At 39.0% G+C, this 26,275-nt stretch overlaps 1 protein-coding gene across 1 annotated transcript; it reads right to left on the bottom strand.

Moving 5' to 3' along the window:
* Positions 1-1,695: 1,695 nt before the first annotated feature.
* Positions 1,696-23,631, bottom strand: cdca9 (cell division cycle associated 9). Its single transcript, XM_028809651.2, has 9 exons — positions 23,325-23,631; positions 21,254-21,385; positions 12,329-12,360; positions 12,172-12,220; positions 11,959-12,041; positions 5,381-5,448; positions 4,517-4,613; positions 1,858-1,938; positions 1,696-1,781 (listed from the first exon to the last, which is right to left on the bottom strand). The coding sequence occupies exons 1-9, from the start codon at positions 23,440-23,442 to the stop codon at positions 1,734-1,736; spliced, it is 708 nt and encodes a 235-aa protein (XP_028665484.1). The 5' UTR covers positions 23,443-23,631; the 3' UTR covers positions 1,696-1,733.
* Positions 23,632-26,275: the final 2,644 nt, after the last annotated feature.

Genomic DNA, 26,275 nt, shown 5'->3' on the forward strand with positions numbered 1-26,275 from the left:
TTTGTATTTAATTGTTCACTGGTAGCACAGTAAGAAAACAAGAAGCCATTAAAAACAAAAACATAAGAGTTGATCCCTCCTTAATTTCTTTTATTCTTAAGCAAATTTAGCTAAAATGAAGCACAAAAATGTAACTCAAGTAAATCCTGTTTCAGCAGAAACATTCCACTTTTAATCAAGAATGTGGGTTGAAACAAAAACCTACAGCCACTGTAGCTCTCCCAGGCCAAATTTTAGGATCCTTGCAATAGAAGTTAAAAGATAAAATACAAACACATAAATTAAGGCGTAAACTTGAATTTCATTGTAGGCACGGTTTATTCAGATATCACGTAGTGGAAGACATAGCACTGCTGCTTTGCAATAAGGTGACCAGGATTCTTGCCCAGGGTGCTCCCTATACAGAGATTTCACAATCTTCCCAGGTCTCCTCTAGATATTCTGGTTTCCTCACAATGTCTAAAGACGTGGGTTAGGTGATTTAACATTGCTAAATTGGCCCAATAGAACAAGTTTACCATGTGATGGACTGGCCAGGTGTCGTTCCCGACTTCCAACCGAAGCTTACTTGCTGGGATTGGGTCCAGCTTGTCTGTGACACTGCCCTGAATAAGCAGGTTAAGAAAAATGAATGGCTGGTTAAAAAATATTCAAAACCAAAAGCCAGAGTGTTGCTTTGATACATAGTTGTGGGGACTTTAGTAAAAGGGTTTTTTTTTTTTTTTAAATAAATTAAAACAGCCATACACTGGAAATTTAGCATGTTGCAGGAAACCTTTAACCCCTGTCCCTTCATCTGTCCAAGAACTGAAACCCCCTTTACAAATGGTAAAAAAAAAAAAAAAAATCTATACACCACTACACCCACTGGAGCACTTGTATGACATCATTCTAACTTCCAAGAAACACTGACAAAAAGATGATTAGCTCCAGGATCTTACCATATTGTTATGCATTTCTATAAATTTTAGTCTACTCCTGTACGTATTAGAGTTTCAGTATCACAAGCTCACAGGTTGAGGACTTCTCTTAGAGGGAAAAATTATTTGAAGACATCCTTGACAAACAGATCAAGCAAAAGATGATTTAGGTGACAATGCTTAGAGTGAAGCTGGACGGAGTGGTTAGAATCCACGATTAAAATTCTGATGGGGGGGGGGGGGGATCTTTCACCCACATTTATACTTTAAATGAGACAGGGAGGTAGCATACATGGCATTAAGTATTTTTTGGTAGTAAGTGTCAAAAGAGAAATACTGCTAACTCATCACGTACGGACAACAACAATATGAACAAAAAAAAAAAGTTACATTCAAAACCTCTAAACTGATGTGGTATCAAACATAGCAAAAATGAGGTCACCTGGTCCATGAGGTTTCTTGGCAAATTGAACTGTGGTAAGGAACTGATTAAATGATAAAGAGTACAAAAAAAGTCAAACAAAAGTTACATACAGGGTGCCTATGGATATTCACATACCCTTGACACCCGTGCTAGAAGTGGTTTTGATTTCTAAAGGAGGAAAACCACAACAGTTGCAATGGACTGAAGCATTCAGCAACTGGTTTGTGCTCAACAATTCATACACTGAGAAACACACGGAAATTACTTAAAACCTACCAACAAATTAGCTGAAACAGTCCACAAGACACCAGAGGAAAAAAGTATATAAATTTTATTTACAAAAAGCTCACATTAAACACACAAAACTACCAGACACACACACAGTGTCGTTACAGCTGGTTGACTTTTGCCTGACTGCACAAATGCCCCATCATACTCTGCAACGGTAAAAGAAAAATTAGTGGCTCATTCTCATTCTCCGTCATCTGTTCAACATCAGAATGCATTACTCACCATTAACTCCTGCATGTGCTGTAAAGCCTTCTTATCAATCAGGTCAAAATTTACATCATTCTTGTCAAATAAGCATAGAGGCTAAAAAACAAAGGGGTGACAAATAAATTCCCATGGAACATAATGGTTACTTTTTGCCCAGTCTTTATTCATGCAGTATACACACGCCTTCTATACTTGCATATGTAGCGGGTACAAGACATGTATAGTTAGGTCCATAAGTAAGTATTTGGACAGTGAGAATTTTCATAATTTTGGCTCTGTACGCCAGCACAATGGATTTGAAATTAAGCAAATTAGGAGATTGAAGTATAAACTTTTACCTTTAATTTAAGGTGTTTATATATGAGCAGTTTAAGAAGGACGGTCATTTTTCTTCATAGCACCCTCCCCACCCCCACCCCATTTCCAGGAGCTCAAAAGTATTTGGACAAACTTAACAATCATAAATATAATGGTCATTTTCAATATCTGGTTAAAAATCCTTTACAGTCAATGACTGCCTGAAGTTCCAGACTTCACCAAGTGCTGGGTTTTCACCCTAGTAATACTTTGCCAGGCCTTTACTGCATTAGTCTTCAGGTGCTGCTTGTTTGATGGACTTTCTGCCATCAGTTTGGTCTTCAGCAAGTGATACACATTCCATTGGGTTGAGGTCAGTTGATTGTGTTGGCCATTGAAGAATATTCTACTACTTTGCGTTGAAAAGCACTTGGTTTGCTTTTGCAGCATGTTTTGGCTCGTTGTCCATCTGTAATGTGAAGTGTTATCCTATCAGTTTTGCAGCATTTGGTGGAATCTGAGCAGATATTTTAGACCTATAAACTTGGGAATTCATCCTGCTACTTCTGTCAGCATTCATATTATCAGCACACACTGGTGACGGACTTCAATTTGTAGCCATGCATGATCAGGCCATAAAACTCACTCCAACATGTTTCACAGATGATGTGGTATTCATCAGATCAGGAGTCATTTCTTCTCCACACTGTTTTCTTTCCAAAATTCTGGTAAATATTGATCTTTAATTCCCAATTCTAAAGAAAATTGTTGCAGACATGGACAAGCGTTTAAAAATGTTTTCTGGCAAAGTCATATCTGTTCTTCCTATGGTTGAGGTTTACCACTGGGTTTGTACCTTGTGGTAAACCCTCTCTATTTTTCATGAAATCTACTCTTGAATGTAGACTTTGGTAATGATGGGTCTACCGTCCTGGTGAATGTTCTTGGTTTGTTCAAATGTTGTGAAGGGACAAAAGGACAGAATTCTGTAGTCATCCAGAACTGTTGTCTTCAGTTGTTTTTTCAGACCTTCTGGTGTTGCAGAGTTCAGTGTGTTCCCTCTTTTTGAGAACGTAGCAGATGGATGATTTGACCACTCCACGTTTCTGCCATCTCTCTAAAGGTTTGTTTTGTTTTCTCTGCCCAGTGATAGCTCATTTTACTAGCATGGTTAGCTCTATGGTCCTCATATTGAGAGGTCCAAATGCTTCCAAATGCATATTCCACACTTGGAATCAATTCTGGTCATTTTACCTGCTTAATAATTAATGAAATAATGAGGGAACTGCTCCAGCTTGGTTATGAAACAGTTTGTCAGTCAAATTTCCAAATTCATGCAAGCCTCTAGAAATAGGGAGGCTATACAGAAAAATGGCAGTCATTCCCAAACGGCTCATACAATATTTGGTACTACCGATACTACAAAAAAGCTGCTACACAGTTATGTTTTCAGGCCTTTGGTACTTAGTGATTTTTGACAGGTCAAAGCAAAAATTCTTTGTATGAAGCGCCTTCCATAGTGATTAGTATCCCCCAGTGCTTTACATGTAGTTTTACCACAATTTTAAAATACAGATGCACCTCTGCATTTTTAGCACGCAGAAAACTTTGCAAGGGCATAGCAGTTAAAAATCAACTTGAATCAAAACAGCAGCTTCCACACGAACCTTTCCAAAATCTTATCTGCGTCACTGACCTTGCCCTTCACTTAATAGTCTGCACATTTTGATTACTTTTTAAAATCTTTATGGGAAATATAAAAAGAGGATGTAGAAGTACAAAACAAAACATGGTGAAATGTTTACCTTTTTTCAGGTAACCCATCTTTGAGAGATGCTAAATAAAGACAATCTGTGTTAGCGAAGAATATCATCCATCCATCCATCCATTTTCCAACCCGCTAAATTTGAACACAGGGTCACGGGGGTCTGCTGGAGCCAATCCCAGCCAACACAGGGAACAAGGCAGGGAACCAATCCTGGGCAAGGTGCCAACCCACCGCAGGACACACACAAACACACCCAGCACACACTAGGGCCAATTTAGAATTGCCAATCGACCTAACCTGCATGTCTTTGGACTGTGAGAGGAAACCGGAGCACCCGGAGAAAACCTACGCAGACACGGGGAGAACATGCAAACTCCACACAGGGAGGACCCGGGAAGTGAACCTGGGTCTCCTTACTGCGAGGCAGCAGCGCTACCACTGTGCCAACGTGCCGCCCCGAAGAATATCAGCCTTAAATATTTAAGATGATAAAAACACAGAATCTGCTAAAGATCATTGTAAATGGTCATATTACTGCCACTGTAAGAGAAATAAACAGAAGCCATCATCTGAATTGTATGCATTATCGTCCTGAATACAAACTCTTACCTGTCCTTTAGAAGTTGGTATATTTGCAAATGGAATGTCTTGATTAATACAGAGAGGTAAGCTGCTATACCCCTTGTCTCTATTTAAAGTTGCAGATCTGTTTAGAAGAGAGAAAGCACTGTTTGAAAAAACAATTTAGCAAATGCTGAATGTAGAGTTTACAAGTAAGGTCACAATATTATACTAGTTATCTTGGAAAGTGAAGTCCGAGGTTTTCATAGATTTGTTAGATTTAACCACATATACAAACAGCACCATTATTATAAACACAAGACGGTAGTTAAGAGTAGAATGCATATAAATATACTATAAGTTAGTGCAGCCTCCAGTAATTTGATCCAATTTTTAACTGATGGAAGAAAACTGAAACTGGGGGGGTAGTAACCAAGATGTTCAGAGTTTTCACTGAACTGGACTAGATCTCAATGAATTCCTAGAACATCACACTAATTCGAGTCATTTCCAAGTAAATTAAAAAAAATATGCATACACACACACAAGGAGATGCCTAATTAAGAATTTGCAGCTGCAGTGCCACCATAGGGCAGGTCACACTGGCAAAAGGCAAGCCAAAATATTGAAAATCCCAGTACAATAAGTGTTTGGGAACAGGATTAATATTTACAGACAAACAAACTGGCTTATACAATAAGCAATGAGAAAGATAATAGAGGAATGCAGTGCATATGGAGGAGGGTGCCAGGTGTACCTAGGGAACAAAAAGGTGAAAGAGTGGATCAGGAATGAGATAAAAGTGATTCCATATGTCCTGGGCAATGATTGAAGTTGCAAATAAAAGGAAAATAAGAACTAGAAAGATGGAAACAAGACTGGCAAGACAAGAATACTCCGGCTTATCCTTACCTGGGTAACTGCTGTACCTTTTTCTTAGTGGAATTTAAGTCTGCCAGAGATTTGGATTTACTAGAAGGCTGCAAAACAAGAATAGGTCAGGGAACAAATCTAGAAGATGTTCGATTTAAGACATTCTATACTCAAGTTACAGGATTGTAAGGAAACAGACAAAAGGCAGTGAAGGTGTGCTAAATTTCCCCGAGAGGATGAATAAAGTATTTATCTATCATCACAAAGCTAAACAGAAATTTTTAAGAGCAAAGATTCGTGCAGATTCCTTAAGTCTGGTTTGGGGTGAGGATGGGACTTACGGTCCAGCTCAAATAAAGTTAATATAAAACATTAATTACATTATTGTATTATGACCAGTACTAGTTTTTTTAAATGGGGAAAAAAAACAATCCCTGATCTCCATTATGAATGGGGTTTAATAGGCTAACTTCAATCAGTAAACACAGGGAACACCAAATAGTCACAATGCAGAAATGGTTAGATATCGATGGATTTTACAGCCTTTCAGCCATTTTCTAGTTAAACGTAATGGAGGTTTTAGGGCTGCTACAGTTATTCAATATAAACGGATTGCAAAAAAAACAAAAAAAAAAAACAAAACCTAGTCATATTTTATTAATCAATTGTTCCTGCCCCTTCCACAAAATGGTGTGCCACCATGCTACAATGCACTGTACAGTTTCACGGCAGCAGCTACACCACATTCTGTAGGTTAAGGTCCCTCCTCCAAATGGCTCCTCTGTGTTAGAGTATTTCACTAGAAAAACTGACAGAATGGCTATTTATTCACTATGTAAAAAAAACGATGATGTTCCACAGCAGCACTGGTTCCATACATGCACACCTGAAAACTAAACTCTCTGGAACTGCAGAGCAGGACAAGATATCAGTACCATGCTGTAATTAACCCATTTACACTCACTTAGTTCCCCAAAACAATTGTTCTTTAAATGATGTGAAGCAGATTAACTTCAGAAATTCATGCTAGTGACTAGCATTGGGATGAACATTGGAGCTACTGGATTTCTTCTAACAGGACAGATAAATACAATCACTCGGTCTGCTAAATACACCTGCTATTTGCCACCTTTATTACTTGCAAGTGCACTAAAGGAAAAGGTTTCAATACACAACCCAGATAAATATTATTGACTAGTCTGTTAAATGTACCTAACACCACCAAGTACAGAGTAGCACATTTACCCTTTGCCAGACACATGCAGAGGCCGGCAACTTGTGACTCTTTACCCGTTACCCTTTGGATCTGAAAGAAAATGTGTCAGTAATCCAATGTAAACATAGGATAGTTAAGTAAAACCATCTAGTAAATTGTTTTGTAATTGAAAAACACAAAAAAAAAATTTTCCTGAGTCATTTTATTGAAAGTCTACTGCAGCTTCTAGCCAATCTGAAATGAAAGAAGTTGTGGCAGAGCAACACACAGCTCTCTACCTGTAAACACACTTTAATTCAATTCTACTCAAATCAACTGTGCAGACCACAGAACTCCGTGAAACCCTGGATCTCAAGTCTAAATATCAACACTTCTGAAGTGAAATGGTGGTTATTGCAATGAGACGAGAATAAATAAAATAATCTTGCAACAATATAAGACTTTTTTCCTGTGATGAGAAGTGATATTTTGAAGAGAGACCGAGACACTTTCACGTCCCGCGAGACAGACAAGTCACGTCATACTTACAACCTTTGGAAGCAAGTCCCATGATACACATGCAGAGCAGGTTAGAGATAATGCAAGTAGGAAAATTCGAAAGTCTCAAAAAAACGAGTAAAGATCGCATTAGTGCAAACAAACGGAAATTACTCCTCAGTGAAATAACGGAAGAGCGAAAAGTGATGGAATGTTTGAGGAGGTCTGGCGGAGAACAGAGACAAAAGGACAAGTGCTGTAGAGGCTTGTAAACATTCGAAGCGCCACACAAAATGCAGATCACGTGGCACGGCAGCAGCAGCAAGCCAGCAGCTGATCGAGCAAAAAGAAGTTAGGAGAGAAAAAAAAAACAAAAAAAAAACACCACCACACACAACTGTTATTTGTTTCCAATTGTGTCACCATTTGAGGGGTTTCGAAGCAGCAACCAAGTCTCTTTGGAGTGCGTTCAACCCCCCTCTTCACAACGCCGTGTAGAGCTGGCTGGTCTCTGTATAAAAGTCAGAGCTGAGCAAAATACATTTGGTCTTTTTCAGTAATAAATTTCTTTTTTCTCTCTTACACTGCAGCAGCCAGGTTTTAGTCAAGGATTTATTTAACCCTTGTGGCAAAAATAGGGCAAAAAAGAAAAGAATACTCACTATATTCTGCAGTTTAAAAAGGCACTAATGTTACCAGGAACTAGGTTTTTATAGAAACATATTACCGAATGTTGCAAAGACACAGAGAAAGATCAAAATTGTTTAGCAATCTCAAGTTAAGTCTGATGAAGGAGGACTTTCATATTATTGCTGCTTGAACAAAATACCCAACCCCAAAGAATTTGTTTAGGACACTGATCAGCCATTGTCTGCCAACTAAAGTTTTTTGAAAAGCACAAGAATGAAAATCTCACTAGGACAAAAGGCAAAAAGAGTAGAAAAAAAATTTCTGTGCAGGCAAGCCTAGGATTTTTCCCCCCAATCATTAAATGCAACATTACTTGCAGGTAAGTAATTCAGTTGGGTTATTCATAAGCTTTTCTATGGCCCTGTACAGGGATAGAAGCACTGAAAATTGCAGTTTTATGAATACAGTATACTTTTTTTGGTCATTATCATACAGTATTTTCTATGTGCTGGAATCGGACTGAATAGTAGGCTGCTGGCAAATGCTTGTCAGATATAAAAGCAGAGTAGACTGTGAATGAACAAGATGCAAATTTGCAGGTGCTAGAGAAGCAACAGGCTAAGTGAGGGAGAATGTCAGGTATTTTAACTGGCCCCAGGCATGTAGAGATGGACAACTCAACAACATGCAAGTTAAAAATGTAAATGGGGAGCTATAGTTTAATAGCATTACACTTCTGCTTTAGGTGGAGACTAACACAGAATGATCTGCTGCCAGACACCTTTAACTACTGTATGTTAGAAATGTTATTGTATTTTAGACTAGATTCACAAATAGTTATTCTGATACTTGCTCACTTATATACTACCTTAATGTGTGTGGAGCACACTCATGGTTCTAAATCTATGAACTTGTAGGGGATGCAGAATTAACATTTACTTGTGGGTGGTGCTTCAGGTTCAGTTTTATTGTTACTAATGTTATCACATTTCCCGACATTGCTTTTTCAATACAGGAAGTCACTATTAAAAAGTAACAGTGCGGAGAGATTTTTCATTATATTAAAAATGGGCAGTCTTAAAGATTTAAAACTATAACCCTATTAAAAATGATTAAAGGAGGACACTCTAGACCCAAAACAAAACACTATTAAAATTAGGTAAAACATTTGGGGTCTGTTCCAGAAAGATAATTATGGATCTCAAACAAACTCTGGCTTCCTATAGCACAATTTGCACCAGCAGATAGCTGGTTCCAGAACACCAGATTTCAGTCAACTTATGCAATCCGGGATAGGTCCATCCCCATTAACAAAAGGAAGGGCTTGTAACTTTTCCCCGTGAGCAAGATGAGCAGCAAACAGCGAATCAACAAGAGACTACAAGTCTTAGAAGCAAAGGGAACAACCTTCATACCAGCAGAGCAAGCGGTGATGCTGGAAGTGCATGAAGATTATCTGCATATCTGAGGAAGTAGGAGTAATACAGCAGCAGCTGTGCCCCAAAAAAAGGAGATAGAGGAATATTGCTGAAAGAATGAATGTATAAACCTTTAATCAGTGAAATCTGTGTAAACGTTGTGGGGTAAGCTGTTGAATTGGGCAAAAGGTCCTAACAATATTACTGTACTTGATGTTTTAAGTATTGTATTCGGTTTTTACAATATTATATGATAGCATAAACGTCTAAGACACCCAGGCATTAAGTTCAGCATTCATAACCTTTATCTAATTGTTGCTGTGAGAAATGCTGAATGTTATCCTAGCTGCAATGAAGTGACTGAAAAGCCACAGTTTTATCCCAATTCATTTTACTAGATGAATTTTAAAAGATCTCTTGTACAGTATTAGGTTTAACGAGGTCACTCATGATAAATTTGGATCAGTAAAGAACCAAACCAGATCATATGAATAAGGGTAACTTACAGCAAGCATTTTTATAACCAGCTACACCTTTGGCATTTCAAAGAATTTATTCTTAAGTATATACGTAGTAAGGGCTCTATATAATGGCTTTAAGTTAATAAGCTAAAGAGCAGTTGTCAACCCCCACCTTGAAAACAAAAAAAAAATATTTATATAGTTCATAAAAGTAACCATGTCAGAAAATGCTTGGGGGGTGGAAAACTTGCTGTCTATAATAAAAAGGAAATAATGGTTAAACAATTACATGTTACAATACTCTGCTAATTAAACTAAACCCTCCCTTCCTGTAAACCACCTAGAGCTTACAATTTGACTTTCCTTCTTGTGGAAATGGAGGATGGTGGCGGGCTGCTGTAGAAAAATGTGGAATTCAATTTAACAAACACCAAATAGAGCATGGTTTTTCATGACTTTCAAATATTTAAGATATTCCTGCCCAATAAAAACGCACTGGAAGCAAAATTGTTAAACTCCTAATGCAATCAGGAACACAGAATTACTATATTTTTTATATATATATATATATATATATATATATATATATATATATATATACATACACACACACACACACACACACACACAGTGGTGTGAAAAATTATTTGCCCCCTTCCTGATTTCTTATTCTTTTGCATGTTTGTCACACAAAATGTTTCTGATCATCAAACACATTTAACCATTAGTCAAATATAATACAAGTAAACACAAAATGCAGTTTTTAAATGATGGTTTTTATTATTTAGGGAGAAAAAAAATCCAAACCTACATGGCCCTGTGTGAAAAAGTAATTGCCCCCTTGTTAAAAAATAACCTAACTGTGGTGTATCACACCTGAGTTCAATTTCCGTAGCCACCCCCAGGCCTGATTACTGCCACACCTGTTTCAATCAAGAAATCACTTAAATAGGAGCTGCCTGACACAGAAGTAGACCAAAAGCACCTCAAAAGCTAGACATCATGCCAAGATCCAAAGAAATTCAGGAACAAATGAGAACAGCAGTAATTGAGATCTATCAGTCTGGTAAAGGTTATAAAGCCATTTCTAAAGCTTTGGGACTCCAGCGAACCACAGTGAGAGCCATTATCCACAAATGGCAAAAACATGGAACAGTGGTGAACCTTCCCAGGAGTGGCCGGCCGACCAAAATTACCCCAAGAGCGCAGAGACGACTCATCCAAGAGGTCACAAAAGACCCCAGGACAACGTCTAAAGAACTGCAGGCCTCACTTGCCTCAATTAAGGTCAGTGTTCACGACTCCACCATAAGAAAGAGACTGGGCAAAAACGGCCTGCATGGCAGATTTCCAAGACGCAAACCACTGTTAAGCAAAAAGAACATTAGGGCTCGTCTCAATTTTGCTAAAAAACATCTCAATGATTGCCAAGACTTTTGGGAAAATACCTTGTGGACTGATGAGACAAAAGTTGAACTTTTTGGAAGGCAAATGTCCCGTTACATCTGGCGTAAAAGGAACACAGCATTTCAGAAAAAGAACATCATACCAACAGTAAAATATGGTGGTGGTAGTGTGATGGTCTGGGGTTGTTTTGCTGCTTCAGGACCTGGAAGGCTTGCTGTGATAGATGGAACCATGAATTCTACTGTCTACCAAAAAATCCTGAAGGAGAATGTCCGGCCATCTGTTCGTCAACTCAAGCTGAAGCGATCTTGGGTGCTGCAACAGGACAATGACCCAAAACACACCAGCAAATCCACCTCTGAATGGCTGAAGAAAAACAAAATGAAGACTCTGGAGTGGCCTAGTCAAAGTCCTGACCTGAATCCAATTGAGATGCTATGGCATGACCTTAAAAAGGCGGTTCATGCTAGAAAACCCTCAAATAAAGCTGAATTACAACAATTTTGCAAAGATGAGTGGGCCAAAATTCCTCCAGAGCGCTGTAAAAGACTCATTGCAAGTTATCGCAAACGCTTGATTGCAGTTATTGCTGCTAAGGGTGGCCCAACCAGTTATTAGGTTCAGGGGGGCAATTACTTTTTCACACAGGGCCATGTAGGTTTGGATTTTTTTTTCTCCCTAAATAATAAAAACCACCATTTACAAACTGCATTTTGTGTTTACTTGTGTTATATTTGACTAATGGTTAAATGTGTTTGATGATCAGAAACATTTTGTGTGACAAACATGCAAAAGAATAAGAAATCAGGAAGGGGGCAAATAGTTTTTCACACCACTGTATATATGTACTGTATATAGTGTAGTAGAAAACATTCCTTATTGTTGGCTTCTACAAAAAGCTGTAATTAAATCACACATACTACAATGCAATCCATTTAAGAAGTAAGCTTATAATCACTGTACATTCAATACATGAAATGGAGAAATATACAAAATTAGGATTGTTACCGTAGCAAACGATCTTGCGGTGTGCTTGTGCTGAACAGAAAATGTTCTTTTAAGACTTGAAGGTGTTTGCTGGGAAACAGCATCTTTAAAAAGGAGCAGAAATAAATAATGTAAAATACCTTAAAGTGTAAAATGTTTGACAAACAAATCATGGAAGACAAAATTATCTTCGAAACTCATTAAAAATAGGACAAAACTATTTAATGAAATTACCCTTTTTATTCCTTTTTGCTTTTACAGTTTTCATTTGTGGACACTCTTCCTTAAAAAAACAAAAAAAAATTACTTTTAAAGGGAGGCACACGCAAGCTGTATCAGGTTCTTAAAAATGCAGAATCTTCAAGTAACACTAGGTTTGAAAAATACTTACATCAAAAATATCCATAACCTCTGGGTTAGCTTCTGTCAAAAAGAAACAAAACCACTCAGCCTTTCTCATCATATTTAACTTAAATATGCACATTTTCAACATTTAATATAAAATTAAAATGATCTAATTTCATAGGAAGCATTTTTCAGAAAGAAAGCTCTGCAATATTCTGCAGGGCAATGTTTGCTAACTTTCCAATTAAAAAAAAAAACAAAAAAAAAACAACCCCACACACACTATAGTCACTGGTTCTACATTAAATTTAAGATGACTTGATTTCAGCTTTGTAAACTAAATTTGCAACCACAGACATAAATACTCTTTAGTTGTGATGTTTGTATAGCACATACTATATACTGTACTTTGAAAGGACAGATATTTCACACAAGTTCAACACCTTACTGTAAATCAGTCAGTACAACTGTAGTCTGCAACTACACACATACATGTACAGGTTATACTTAACCATATTTGAAGCTTCTAAAACAGTAACAGGCAACTTTTAGATCTATAATTTATTCATTTATGTCATCACTAGCTGTGCTACCCGTCTAAATGAGTTGAAATCTAAGTAATCAACATAGACTTCAGCAATAACGTTTGCAGTGCGCCATCTATTATTTCAGTGTATTTTGTAACACATGCAGTAATCAAATACATTTCTACAAGTGTTTGTGATACACCATCTGTTGGAATGACAGAGACATAGCAACCAGACAGACACACAGATATGTGTCCTTTTATTAAGGTGGAGGTTTTGTTTCCCTCCTGTGTGTGCAGTATGTGAAGCTACATCTGTCAAACTCTTAACAGTATTCAAGGTGATTTTAAAAATAAACCTTGAGCAGGTAGGGGGACAACTTTTTTTTTTTTTTGGAGAACAAAAAAGTGAACTATGGCCCTGTTAACATTTATAAATGTCTAAGATTTAGGAAATATTTAACAAAAACCTTACATTTTTCCCCCAAATTGGTTTCTGTAGAGAGAACTGTCCATTGCTTAGTCAAAGTTAACTTATGTTGATACTATAGCTGCTTTTGGTTTGAATAACTATTGTTTTCTGTGAAAGCCAAGATAAAATATACAATGAAACCACTTTGGGATTAAACCAAATATAACGTAACTAACTAAAATAAATAGCTTAACAGCTCCCTATCTCATTTTCTAGCAATCTATACAAAGTAGGTCTTATTACACCTATAACATTTACATATACAGTTAGGTTCACAAGTATTTGGACAGTGAATTTCATAATTTTGGCTCAGACTTCATTTCAAATCCACTGAGGTGGCAAACAGTTACAGGGTTGAAGTGTAGGCTTTCAACATTAATTCAAAGGGTTTAAACAGAAATACCGTACATGGTCCTGCCATTTTCTGGGGCTCAAATGTATTTGGACAATTGACTGACAAGCTGTTCCATAGCCAGGTGTGAACAGGTCCCTCATTAACTATTAAGCAGGTAAGAACTTATATTTGGAAGCTGTAGCTGTGAATACTCAATACGAGGTCCAAAGAGCTGTCCATGCAATTATAAAAAAACAGGACATCATCAGGCACATAAAACAAAACAAACCCATCCGAGAGATAGCAACACCACAAACCTCATGTATAAATTGTGCAAACACACAAAAATGTGAGCGTAAAAATGGGCATACGCAACATCAAAATATGTAAAAACCTAAACTTAGCATAAAGCTACGCACATTTTCACGCCAGTCTCAGACCAAGTGTAAGCACGTTTTCACTTGACTTTCTGAATGGGCAGCACCCAGTTTCAAAACAGTGCTACCGTTTGTGTGGGATTGCATCCATGATGTGGGCTTTATCAAATACACTGAAACTGACTGCATATCATTTACAAATTTAAAGCACCTGATTGTAACTGTCCATTCTGTGCACCATTATACTGATTGATTACAAACTATTCCAACTACCATGGCTGCTTCAGCATAGTTAGAAGACACTACAAACAGAAGAATAAGAAGAGAGTGCATATTTACAGATCATACCGATTTATTGCCCAGTGATGATGACTAGCTTCTAAGTCAATTTAGATTTCCAAAAGCTAACCTCTTGGAGCAGTGTGCAGAATTGGGGCTGGCTTTACCAAGGCAGACTTTGAGGAATCATGCTCTACCTGTCAAACAGGTTCTGTCCAACCTCTGGTTTTTAGCCACAGGAGCTTTTCAATGTAAACTGGCTGATCGATTGGGTATTTCTCAGTCATCACTGAGTCATGTATACCAGCTGTAAGGGAAGAACGGTCGACTACACGCACATTGCTATAACAGCGCCTTCAAAGAATGAATTTGCTTATGTAAATAGAATTTCCTCTCTGTCTGTGGACTATAGAGCAGCACATTAATAGTGTGCAAGCATATAGTATGCTGCATAATGTGGGACACAATTGTAGCTTTCCTGTACAAGAAGAGATGTATGATGAAACTGACCCCACCAAATGAGCAGCCAAATCGGACAGTGTTATAACTTCAAGTCAAGTTGGGGACCATGCACCGGTATAGTGCGTTGCCGCACCCACTACACAACGAAACAATTTGGGATCCCGGTTTGCAATCCCCCAGGCAGACACGCGGTCCAGTCCCATCCTCCGGAAATGACCCTCTATCTGCCACAGCCAGGTGTTACGTGGGCGACCCCTTGGTCTGGTCCAGCCACTCGGGTCCCCAACAATGAGGATCTTACGAGCTGGATCACCCTCGGGGAAACGTGCCACATGGCCGTAGTGCCGTAACTGACGCTCCCTCACAATGCAGGTAATGTGCCTCATTCCGGACTCCATGAGCAACCGCTCATTCGACACAAAGTCAAACCAACGATACCCAAGGATTTTCCGGAGAGACACAGTACCAAAGGAGTCCAGTCTTCATCTCAGGCCACTGGATAGTGTCCATGTCTCGCAACCATATAGCAAGACAGGAAGCACCAGGACTCTAAAGACTTGGACCTTTGTCCTTTTGCATAGATATCAGGAGTGCCACGCACCCCTTTCCAGTAACCTCATGACCTCCCACACTCTCCCAATCCGTCTACTGAGTTCACAGGAAGAGTCACCAGAGACGTGTCACTGCCAAGGTAAGTAAACCTCTCAACAAGGTCAATACTCTCTCCGCAAACAGACACACTGGTTATGGCTGTGCCCAAGAGGTCATTAAAGGACTGGGTCTTGGTTTTTATCTAGGACACTTGCAAGCCCAGACACTCTGACTCCTCGCAGTCTCTCGAGCGCCCTGATCAGAGCCTCCATTGACTCCGCGAAGATCACAGCATCGTCAACAAAGTCAAGATCCGTGAACCTTTCTTCACCAACAGATGCCACACAGCCACTGGACCCCACGACCTTGCCCAACACCCAGTCCATACAAGCACTGACCAGAGTAGGAGCAAGAACACACCCCTGATGAACCCCAGAATCAACTGGGGAAAAAACGCAGAGGTCCTGCCTCCACTCCGCACAGTACCGGTGTACAGGTCGGCCATGATATCCAACAACCTCGAGGGGATCCCGCGAATCCTCAGGATGTCCCACAGGGTAGCTCGATCAACCGAGTCGAACGCTTTGCGAAAATCGACAAAGGCTACAAAGAAACTCGCGTTTGCACTCCATGAGAACCCTCAGTGCCAGGATGCGGTCGATGGTAGACTTCTTAGGCGTAAAACCAGACCGTTCCGGTCGGTGATAGGATCCAGGATCATTTGCTTACCTATTGAGGATGACCCTACCAAGGACCTTACCCGGCACCGAGAGCAGTGTTATCCCCCTGTAGTTGCTGCAATCCAGGCAATCACCCTTCCCTTTCCAGATAGGGATGACAAGTCCCATTTTCCAGTCAGTTGGGATGATGCCAGTCTCCCAAATGGATGCAAAGATTGCTTGCAATGCCAGGAGGACTGCCTTACCACCAACCTGGAGAAGTTCACCCCGGATACCAGAGATTCCTGCAGCCTTTCCCTCCCTCAGCTGGTTCACCACTTATGCAATCTCAGTGAGATTGGGTGGTTCACAGCGAATTGGAGGATCAGCCTCAAGAACAGTGGACCCAGAGATATCCAACGTCCTAGCTGGAGGATCAGCTTTGAACAACTGCTCAAAGTAGCCAGCCCAGCAGGTCACAACTGCAGTGTCATCTGTAAGGACTGTTCCATCAGCTGCCCTGACTGCGACTCTTCGAGGAACAGAATCAGATGTGCGTAATGCTTCAATTCTTCTGCAAGTAGGACATGGGTCGCTAGACCACAGATGGTGTGTCACTTGCTCACAGCTTCCTCTAACAAACACCTCTATCTGCCCACAGAGCCCTCGCAGCCGTCCCTCTCAGTTCCCGGCACAGACGAGAGTTGCCATTGAGCTGTGCGCTACAACTCCTCTCAATGATATCCAGGGTGCCCTGTGAAATGAAACACCTCCTTCTGGGAACACCGGTAACACCAACACAACCCTCAGCAACCTTCAGGATCTTGTCATGGAAGGTTTCCCACATCACATTAGGATTGGCAATCGTACCCAAATCTGAAAGTTCCTCACACAAACTGCATGCAAACTCACTAGAAACAGCCTGGTCTTGGAACGTGGCTAAGTCCAGGCTCATTTTCCGAGTAGGTGGTTACCTACTGGACCTAAGCTGGATCCTAAGAGTAGCAACAACAAGTCTGTGGTCAGAATTCACAAACTGGGCACTTCTGTAGACCCTGCAGTTTTGCAAGAGCCTCCAGCGTCTGCCCATGAGGATGTGATCAATCTCCTTCACTGCACCACCAGTATTGGAGTACCAAGTCCAACAATGCAGTTCTGGGCACTGGAACCAGGATCCAGTGATTCGCAGCCCCTGACCTTTTGCAAAGTCAAGGAACATGGAGCCACTTTCATCATGGTCAATAAACCCATTGGGACCGAGACAATCCTCACAGCCAACCCTGTCAGTGCCAGTGGCTGCATTGAAGTCACCCATGACCAGAGGAGTGTCATCTCGTGGGCACCCATCAACCACCGAGCGAAGCTACGAATAAAATGTCTCCCTCACAACGGTCGGAATATACACTAAGACAACAGACAAGGCACACAGAGCGTGCCATAATTAGAGTCTCATAATACGCTCGTTGAAAGGAGTGACAGACACCATCAGAAGAAGCCAATCCGCTACAGCAACAGCTACTCCCCGAGTATGACAGCCATCAGACTGACCAAACCAATAAAAGGTGTATCCAACTACAGAGATCTGGCCAGTCCGCGGTCTACGCACCTCAGACAGTGCGGTCACTGAAATGCGGAGTTTACGCAGCTCCTCCGACACCAGAGGAAGATGATCATCTTGCTGGAAAGACAAGATGTTCCATTCGCCCAATTATTATAATTTCATTTGAATATAATTAACAGAATTTTTTTTTTTTTTAACAAATAGGTAATCAGATGCCACATTTATTTTTTTTCTAACCAATACATTTAAATTTGTGGTTAATATCAAAGTACAGCATTTATATTCCTTAGTTCATTGGCCACATCTCTTGCAGAATCCACTATTGGATTTTGTGACTCCAGACCAGAACTCCCATCAGCACACAGTTTCCAAAGCAAGGGTGTGTGCGCATCCAGCTCCCAAAGATGTGCTTGGAACAGCAGCACCATAACTGCCTGGAGTCACCTTTTCTAATACTGTCTGAAACAGAATAAAGAGCAATACTGCATCTGCTGGCAGTTTGTCTTATTAAACATGCAAATTATTTACACAAGTATGGATAATGGCAAGGAAAAAAAAAAAAAAAAAAAGTAAAAACTCACCTTCACCCGCTGTGACATCAGAGTCCCACTTACCCACCTATAACTGCAGCAGCTTGCTGCTTAAAGTGTGAGCCCAGAATTTCCGCTACCTCCTCCAATAGTGTCAACACTCAGGGTGGGCTGTGACTCACCTTTTCATGTCAACTTTGATATCCGACCACTTTATTTATTTATTTTTTTTTTTATTTTGGGCACTCTGCGATTCTCTGTACTTGAACTTTGGAGTGGCACAGCCTGGTAGAGGAGGTCAATGTCTTTTTTTTTTTTTTTTTTGCTTATACCACTGCTTAAGCCACCAAATTGTACATTTTACTTGCTTCCAGTTCACTGAGCAGGATCTCCATTTCACACTTGCTGAAATTTTTATATACAGTAATCCCTCGCTATATCGTGCTTCGCCTTTCGCGGCTTCACTCCATCGCGGATTTTATATGTAAGCATATTTAAATATATATTGCTGATTTTTTGCTGGTTCGCGGATTTCTGCGGACAATGGGTCTTTTAATTTCTGGTACATGCTTCCTCAGTTGGTTTGCCCAGTTGATTTCATACAAGGGACGCTATTGGCAGATGGCTGAGAAGCTACCCAGCTTACTTTTCTCTCTCTCTTGCGCTGACTTTCTCTGATCCTGACGTAGGGGGATTGAGCAGGGGGGCTGTTCGCACACCTAGACGATACGGACGCTCGTCTAAAAATGCTGAAAGATTATCTTCACGTTGCTATCTTTTGTGCAGCTGCTTCCTGAAACGACATGCTGCACGGTGCTTCGCATACTTAAAAGCTCGAAGGGCACGTATTGATTTTTGATTGAAAAACAAACTCTGTCTCTCTCTCTTTCTCTGCTCCTGACGGAGGGGGTGTGAGCTGCCGCCTTCAACAGCTTTGTGCCGCGGTGCTTCGCATACTTAAAAGCCAAACAGCCCTATTGATTTGTTTGCTTTTCTCTATCTCTGTGACAGTCACTGCTCCTGACACGCACTCCTTTGAAGAGGAAGATATGTTTGCATTCTTTTAATTGTGAGACGGAACTGCCATCTCTGTCTTGTCATGGAGCACAGTTTAAACTTTTGAAATAGAGACAAATGTTTGTTTGCAGTGTTTGAATAATGTTCCTGTCTCTCTACAACCTCCTGTGTTTCTGCGCAAATCTGTGACCCAAGCATGACAATATAAAAATAACCATATAAACATATGGTTTCTACTTCGCGGATTTTCTTATTTTGCGGGTGGCTCTGGAACGCAACCCCCACGATGGAGGAGGGATTACTGTGTATATTATATATATATATATATATATATATATATATATATATATATATATATATATATATAAAATCTTTTGCCATTGTCTTTTAAGAAAACACTTAACGGAAGGGGCTATTTATATTGATTTGCATATCCAAATAGGAGAAATTTTGGGAGGAGTCATGGTAGGGTTGTAGGCACAAGCATCAACATTTACATCAATTGGGATTGGGATAATGCAGAAAACTTTGCTTACACACAGTTTTATGCATCTGAAGTTTTTTTTGTGTGTACGCACATTTCCAGTTTTGTCCAGGTTTAGTGTGAAGTCCATGTATGTTGTTATACAAGAGGCCCCAGGAGTGGTCAAATCAACAATCTGGTACATTCTTAAAGAGAAGGAATGCACCGGTAAGCTCAGCAACACAAGAAGGCTTGGACAACCATGGAAGACAACTGGGCTAGATGATCACAGAATTCTTTACTTGAAGAAAAACAAATTCACAACATTTAGCTGAACCATGAACACTCTCTGGGAAGTAGGCTTATCATTGCCAAAGTCTACAATCAAGAGAAGACTTAACGAAAGTAAATACAGAGGGTTTACCACAAGGAGGAAACAACTGGCAATCCGAAAACAAAGGAAGGACAGATTATACTGCCAGAAAATATTTATATATAAAAAGTTTTCTTTCGACAAATGAAATCAAGATTAATATGTACCAGAATGATAAAGAAAAGGAACTGCTCATGATCCATAGCATTCCATACCATCTGTGAAACATGGTAAACAGCGTTATGGCACAGGCATGCGTGACTGCCAATGGTAGTGGGTGACGGGTGTTTATTGATGATAGGACTACTGGCAAAACCTGAAGGATGACTTCTGAAGTGTGAACAGCTATACTATCTGCTCAGATTCAGACAAATGCTGTAAAACTGATAAGACAACGCTTCACAGTACAGATTTATAATGAGCCAAAACGTACTGTGGCAGCAAACCAAGTGTTTTCAAGGGAAATAAGTGGAAAATTCTTCAATGGCCAAGTCACTCAATTGACCTCAACCCAATGGGACATGAATTTCCCTTGCTAAAGACAAAACTGAAGGCAAAAAACAAATAAGCAGCACCTGAAGATAGCTGCAGTAAAGGCCTGGCAAAGCATCAGAAGGGTGGAAACCCAGCATTTGGAAAAGGCCATGGGACTTTAGGCAGTCATTGAATGCAAAGGATTTTCAACAATGATTGTTATTTTCATAATCGTGTTTGTCCAAATACATTTGAAGCCCTGAAAAATGGGGGGAGAAAAATGTATAAAAATGGCTGCTTACATGGCTCATACAATGTTTTTGTTAAACGCCTTAAATTAAAACTGCGAGCCAACACTTCAGTCACATGTTGACTGCTTCATTTCAAGTCAACTGTGGTAGCACACAGACAAAATTATATCACTTCCCAAATAATTCTGGACCCCAACTATAGTATGATTTGGGGTGTGTGTGTGTGTGTGTGTGTGTGGATGAAAATCTACAAACCCCAAAGACTGGACTATGGAAGCACTGCAATAAGCCATTGAATGTTTTAGCTAGTTATGAAAACCAGATCAATCTTTAGATTGTTACTTCTACCAGTGAATTTAAGTAAGAAAAATTTTTTTTTTTTTACATTGCCTCCCTGCTCCATTTAGATTAGTAAATCAATCCCAAGAAATTTATTTAAGCAAAATTATTAAAGTGAAAGGCGAAACTGGAGGAAAGAATCCCCACTTACACATACTGTGGACACATTTCCTTTGTGCAGCATTTTGTGATGCAACAGAATGGTAGCTCATCAGTTTAACTGTTACTTCAAGTTTACCTTTTGTTAAAATATCAACACTTACTTCCTGTCACATCTTTCAAAAGTGTTTTCTGAAGAGAATATGGCATCTTCAGAATCTCAACTTTGAATGTTTTTTGTGCTGTGGTCACTAGAGTTTCCAAATACTTCTCCTGTTCACATTTTTTTTGTTTGGCTGCAGAAACAAAACACAAGTTTACTGTATATGGAACATTTTGTACAAGAAAACTTAGTTCTTTTTAAAATTTTAATATTCAGTGTTATTGCTGTAACACAGGCAGACAAGAAACGCACAGAAAAATCATGATTAGCAGCTACCAATACATCAGGCAAATTAAATTTTTTAGTAAGAAAAAAAGTTTTGCCAAACTATGAAATATAATTTAATGGTAAGCAAATAAATAAAACTTTTACTTTAGATGATTTTGATTGCTAAACAGACTAAACTTCTACGCAAAGCTCTTTCAACATTGTTATGCCAACTCTTTGAAATCATATTCCAACTTCTGTGCACAAAGCACCCTCATTCCAAAAATTACAATCCTGGAAGAAATTTGTTTATTTGAATTCTGGAAATACAGGTTTACATGACAACAGCAAGGTAGAACAGAATTTAGCACAGATGCATCACAGATTCAGCATCCTTTGGTTTGAATCATGAGCCTGATCATTGATTGAGTGCAGTTTATAATAAAACCTTATTGATACATTGAGTTTTTGTTAGGTGGTTTGAGCATGGCAAAGGTTCTGTAACAACAGGAATAAAAGCACAGAAAAAAAATACAGAACATTGGGCATAAAACTAAACACAAGAAGAAACAAACAGGAATAAAAATACAAAATACCTCAAGAAAACTACAAATACGTAACATAACTTGGGATATGGAACTTAAAACATCTACTTAGCACTACCCACAAAACAGCACTGATTAGACAACTGTTGTATTTAACTTGGACAACAACCAGATCTGTAAAATAAAGTTGCTGTCAAGGAGCTACAGACAGGGAATATCTTAAATGGGACAGAATGAGATAAAGCTACACATGGTTTGGACTGTTCTCACATCCACTGATGGTTCTCTCTCATATGTAACATACAACACAGTTTGGCAGACAGTGTAATTAATATAAAAGTGCTATTAATCTCATTTTGTGCACCACTTTGGCCTGGTGAAGATTTCAAAGGTGATTAAACTTACATGGACTTTTGTACCGTGTTAACCATTATGAATATAGTGAAAAGTCAAGCAAAATGACACCTTACATCTTGCCTGAAGAAGGGGCCTGCGTTGCCTCGAAAGCTTGCATATTTGTAATCTTTTAAGTTAGCCAATAAAAGGTGTCATTTTGCTTGACTTTTCATCACATGGACTTTGTAATCAAGGAATCTGCATCATGTCCCTGTCTTTAGCAACTGTACAAAAGCTGGAAAAATGCTTAGCATGTCATTAAATATATAAAGATTAAAACAAAACGAAAACGTTTGCATCTGCAACAAGTCTGACAATTCCAGCTAAAATAATCCAATCAAACGCTCCCAGTTTCAACAGGAATTGCTTGAGGGGCTTCCTTACATGAACTGAAAAATTAGATTGTATTGTACATACGCTGAAATCTATGCATACGGAGCTATCGAAATGAAACCATCCGCGTCTACCCTTAATTTTCATTAGGTTACTGCAGTGGGCGAAACTTCTTTGGACGGCAGATAGAATGGGGACTGGACGGGTTATCTTCTGGTTGTTAACAGGTTCTTGCCCCCCTCAAAAAATGGAATATCGGTGATAGATCTAGCAGGTGATATAGTGAACTCACACTAAAAATCTACTCCATTAATGCTTAAATCATGCGTTTAATTTTAGTACACGTGGCAATCTTTCACTTTTAAACAAGGCAGGAAAGTTTAATCACAAATTCTGTAATATTTCGCCCATTATTATGATTTTATAATTCCGGGTCAAAGTAATTAATTCCGAAACTTTAGGTCAGAGTTGGAAATAAAACGCATATTTATTTGTTACGGCTGGTTTTGTACTGCACAGCAGGTCTTCCTTCTGGTTTAAAATGGCTTGTGCCCGCTACAAATCTCACATACGTAGTTCCTTGTTAATTACCTTCACTTTCAAATTGCTGCAGAAAAAGTCTGATCTTCTGGTCTCTTGTTTCCAATAAATCTTTTTCCAGCTCCCCATCACCCATCTGCTCACGTCTCTGTATCCTTCTACGCGCCATCACTGCCCGCTTCCAGTTGAGACGGGAAGCCGTAGGCGTTAAATTGGCGCCTAGCAGAAATGCGCAATAAGAAATGCGGAGGATAATTGACAGCACCGGGTGGGGGCGCTGCTAGACGAGCGAAACGCGCGCAGGTGCGACCCATCCATGGCAAAGCAACACTTGTTCGGAAGCAACGCGAACGGAAAGTTGATAAAGTCAGGTTCACGTTTATTGTCTTCTGGGGCCACCGTAATGATGGGAATGTTTATTTGTAACTATCTTGACTTTTTGTCTTTTTCTCTGATATATTCACGAGTCTTTAGATGTTAATGAAAAATGTTTTTAAATTGAGTGGTTCTTTAGCTGTTGGGGAAAAAAAACCCAGGAGCATCCGATGAGCCCGCGTCGATTAGTTTAAGTGTCGAACGACTTGACTCTTCAATCTTATTTTTTAAACGCTACATTATTTTTTTTTCTAGCTATTTTAAAATAAGCTTCTCTGCACTTATGTTAAAAATAGTACTACAACCTCAGTAACCTGAAAATCCGCAGTGTTATTATTAGTAGTGATATTACTGCATGGCAAATACTTTACTTGTAGATGTAGTAGTGTAATAGAAAAACAACAGACCCCAGCTGTCATGACATGCACACTGATTGTTCCGAGTAATTGTCTCATTCATTAAAAGGGGCGTGTTCAAAATAATAGTGCGGAGTTTAATTAGAGAATTTATTCATTCTTAGGTGTCATTAATTGTCCTTTATTAAGGAAGAAGGGAAGCAAATGTTTCACACATTGTTATAGAATATATTTCCTTGTGAATTGCTAAGTAAAATAGGCCGTTCCAAACATTGTTCGGAGGAACAACGTAAGTTGATTAAAAAGTTGATTGGACAGGGGAAAACGTATAAGAAGTGCAGCAAGTTATAGGCTGCACATCTCAAATGACTTCTCAGATTATTTAAAATGGCAGCAAAAACCTGAAACGCGGAAGAAAACGAGCAACTAATGTTAAAACGAAGCTAAGGATAGTCAGGATGGCAAAGATTCTGCCAATCGTCACCTCCAGAATAATTAAAGATGACCTAAAATTACCTTTAAGTACTGTTTTACAGTTAGAAGACGTTTGATCTAAGCTAAGCCATCGGCAAGAAGTCCCCACTGTTAAAATTAACGTTATTTTCATGTCTGAATTTGATTTTATGTCTTTATTTTTTATTTAAATTTTAACTATGCCATATTACTATTTCCAAAGCAGTTTAGGTAGATAATGGTTGCTATGGGATTTTGTCTGGTCAAGTCAAGTTAGGCTTGCTAAGTGTCTAGTTTTACATTCATAAATGTGTACATTTCTGAAAAGTAAATATAGATTGTGGCTATGAAAGAACAATGCATAAGAAAAGTGAGGAAGAAGATACGTGGCCACCTATTCATTTACAATGGTGACATTTTAGAGTTACATGAGCTATACAGGATGTGAACCCTCAATTCATTCTTTTGTTCTTAATATTAACACATATACTGTAAACCGTGGAAGATGTAATGTCATACCTAAGCAACTAACACCATTACGATAAAGAAAGCCATGATGAGATAATGGATGCATTTGATGAAGAGTATGGATTTTTAGACATGTAAAGTATAAAAAAGAGTCATACTTTCAAAAATCTTACCACTGCTTACAAATATTTACTATTGTGATTTTCTTATATTAGCCTGTAAGCAAGACCTACTGCATCTCTGGATTTAGAAGTGTCTGTTAAGGTTGATTGGGCATGTAGTGGGAATATTCCTTAGTTGTGTCTCACATTGGGGTATACTAGGCAGAGCCCATGAGGGAAAGAACAGGACATACTAGATAAATCATATTTCTCTGCTGAAGTGGAAAATCTTGTCCACAAGGAGCTGGAGAATTGTGCAGGGGTAAGGTGGCATGGGCTGTTACATTCAGAGTGTTACCACTTGCTACCAAGACAATCAAGAGATTGAGTATATTGACGGTAATTGAATAAATTGCCACACTGCCTATGCTGGGAACGGATCATTGCCTTCTCCATATTTAAGTTACAGACTCATTCCTTATGGAATTTGAACAGTTTTTAGAATAATTCGACTTAATTACTGAACATGGTCACGACAGAAAAGGAAGAAAAAAAAAAAGTGTAATTTGTAATGCTGCCATAGTGTGTTTCATTTCTGGAGTATGCATGCGAGAACCACACTAAGTGTTTTTAGTTAGTTGTGTGTTATGATGATGATTCAGCATCTGTGTTGTTGCTTACAGCTACTTGATTCGGTTTCACGGGTGATGAAATTTTGAGTGTTCGCACAACACTAGAGTGCACCAGCTGCTGCATCATTCTGTTTCTGAAGCTTATTACAGTTACATAATATACACTGTCAAATATTCATTTGATTTAGAATATATATCATGCAGACACCCTTGTTAAAAAGTGGGTCATCATGAGGTGCTGCTGCTCATCACTGGAGTCAACATTTTATTTTGGATAGCTTTGCCTTCTGTGTAGAGTTTCCATGTATATTTTGTATGTTTTGGTGTTCCTGCTACAGTCAAAAAAAAATTGAGGTTTAGTCTGCTACAGTATATTAGTTTTGATACATTTTTTGTGAGTTTTGTCAGTTAGTACTAGGCTCCCTTTGACCCTAATTGTTTGTTCTTCAGTATTGTGCAAAATTATTGGATCACCTAAGAAATTTTACTTTTAAAACTACATATTTGTGGATATTTATTAATTTACTTGTAAAGACAATCTCTAATATTAGGATAAATACAAATAAACATTGATATTCTGCCAAGTAATTGTAGAAAGTCAGGCCAGTTAGATAAAA

Source organism: Erpetoichthys calabaricus, chromosome 9 (assembly GCF_900747795.2).
Source record: "Erpetoichthys calabaricus chromosome 9, fErpCal1.3, whole genome shotgun sequence".
Taxonomy (NCBI): domain Eukaryota; kingdom Metazoa; phylum Chordata; class Cladistia; order Polypteriformes; family Polypteridae; genus Erpetoichthys; species Erpetoichthys calabaricus.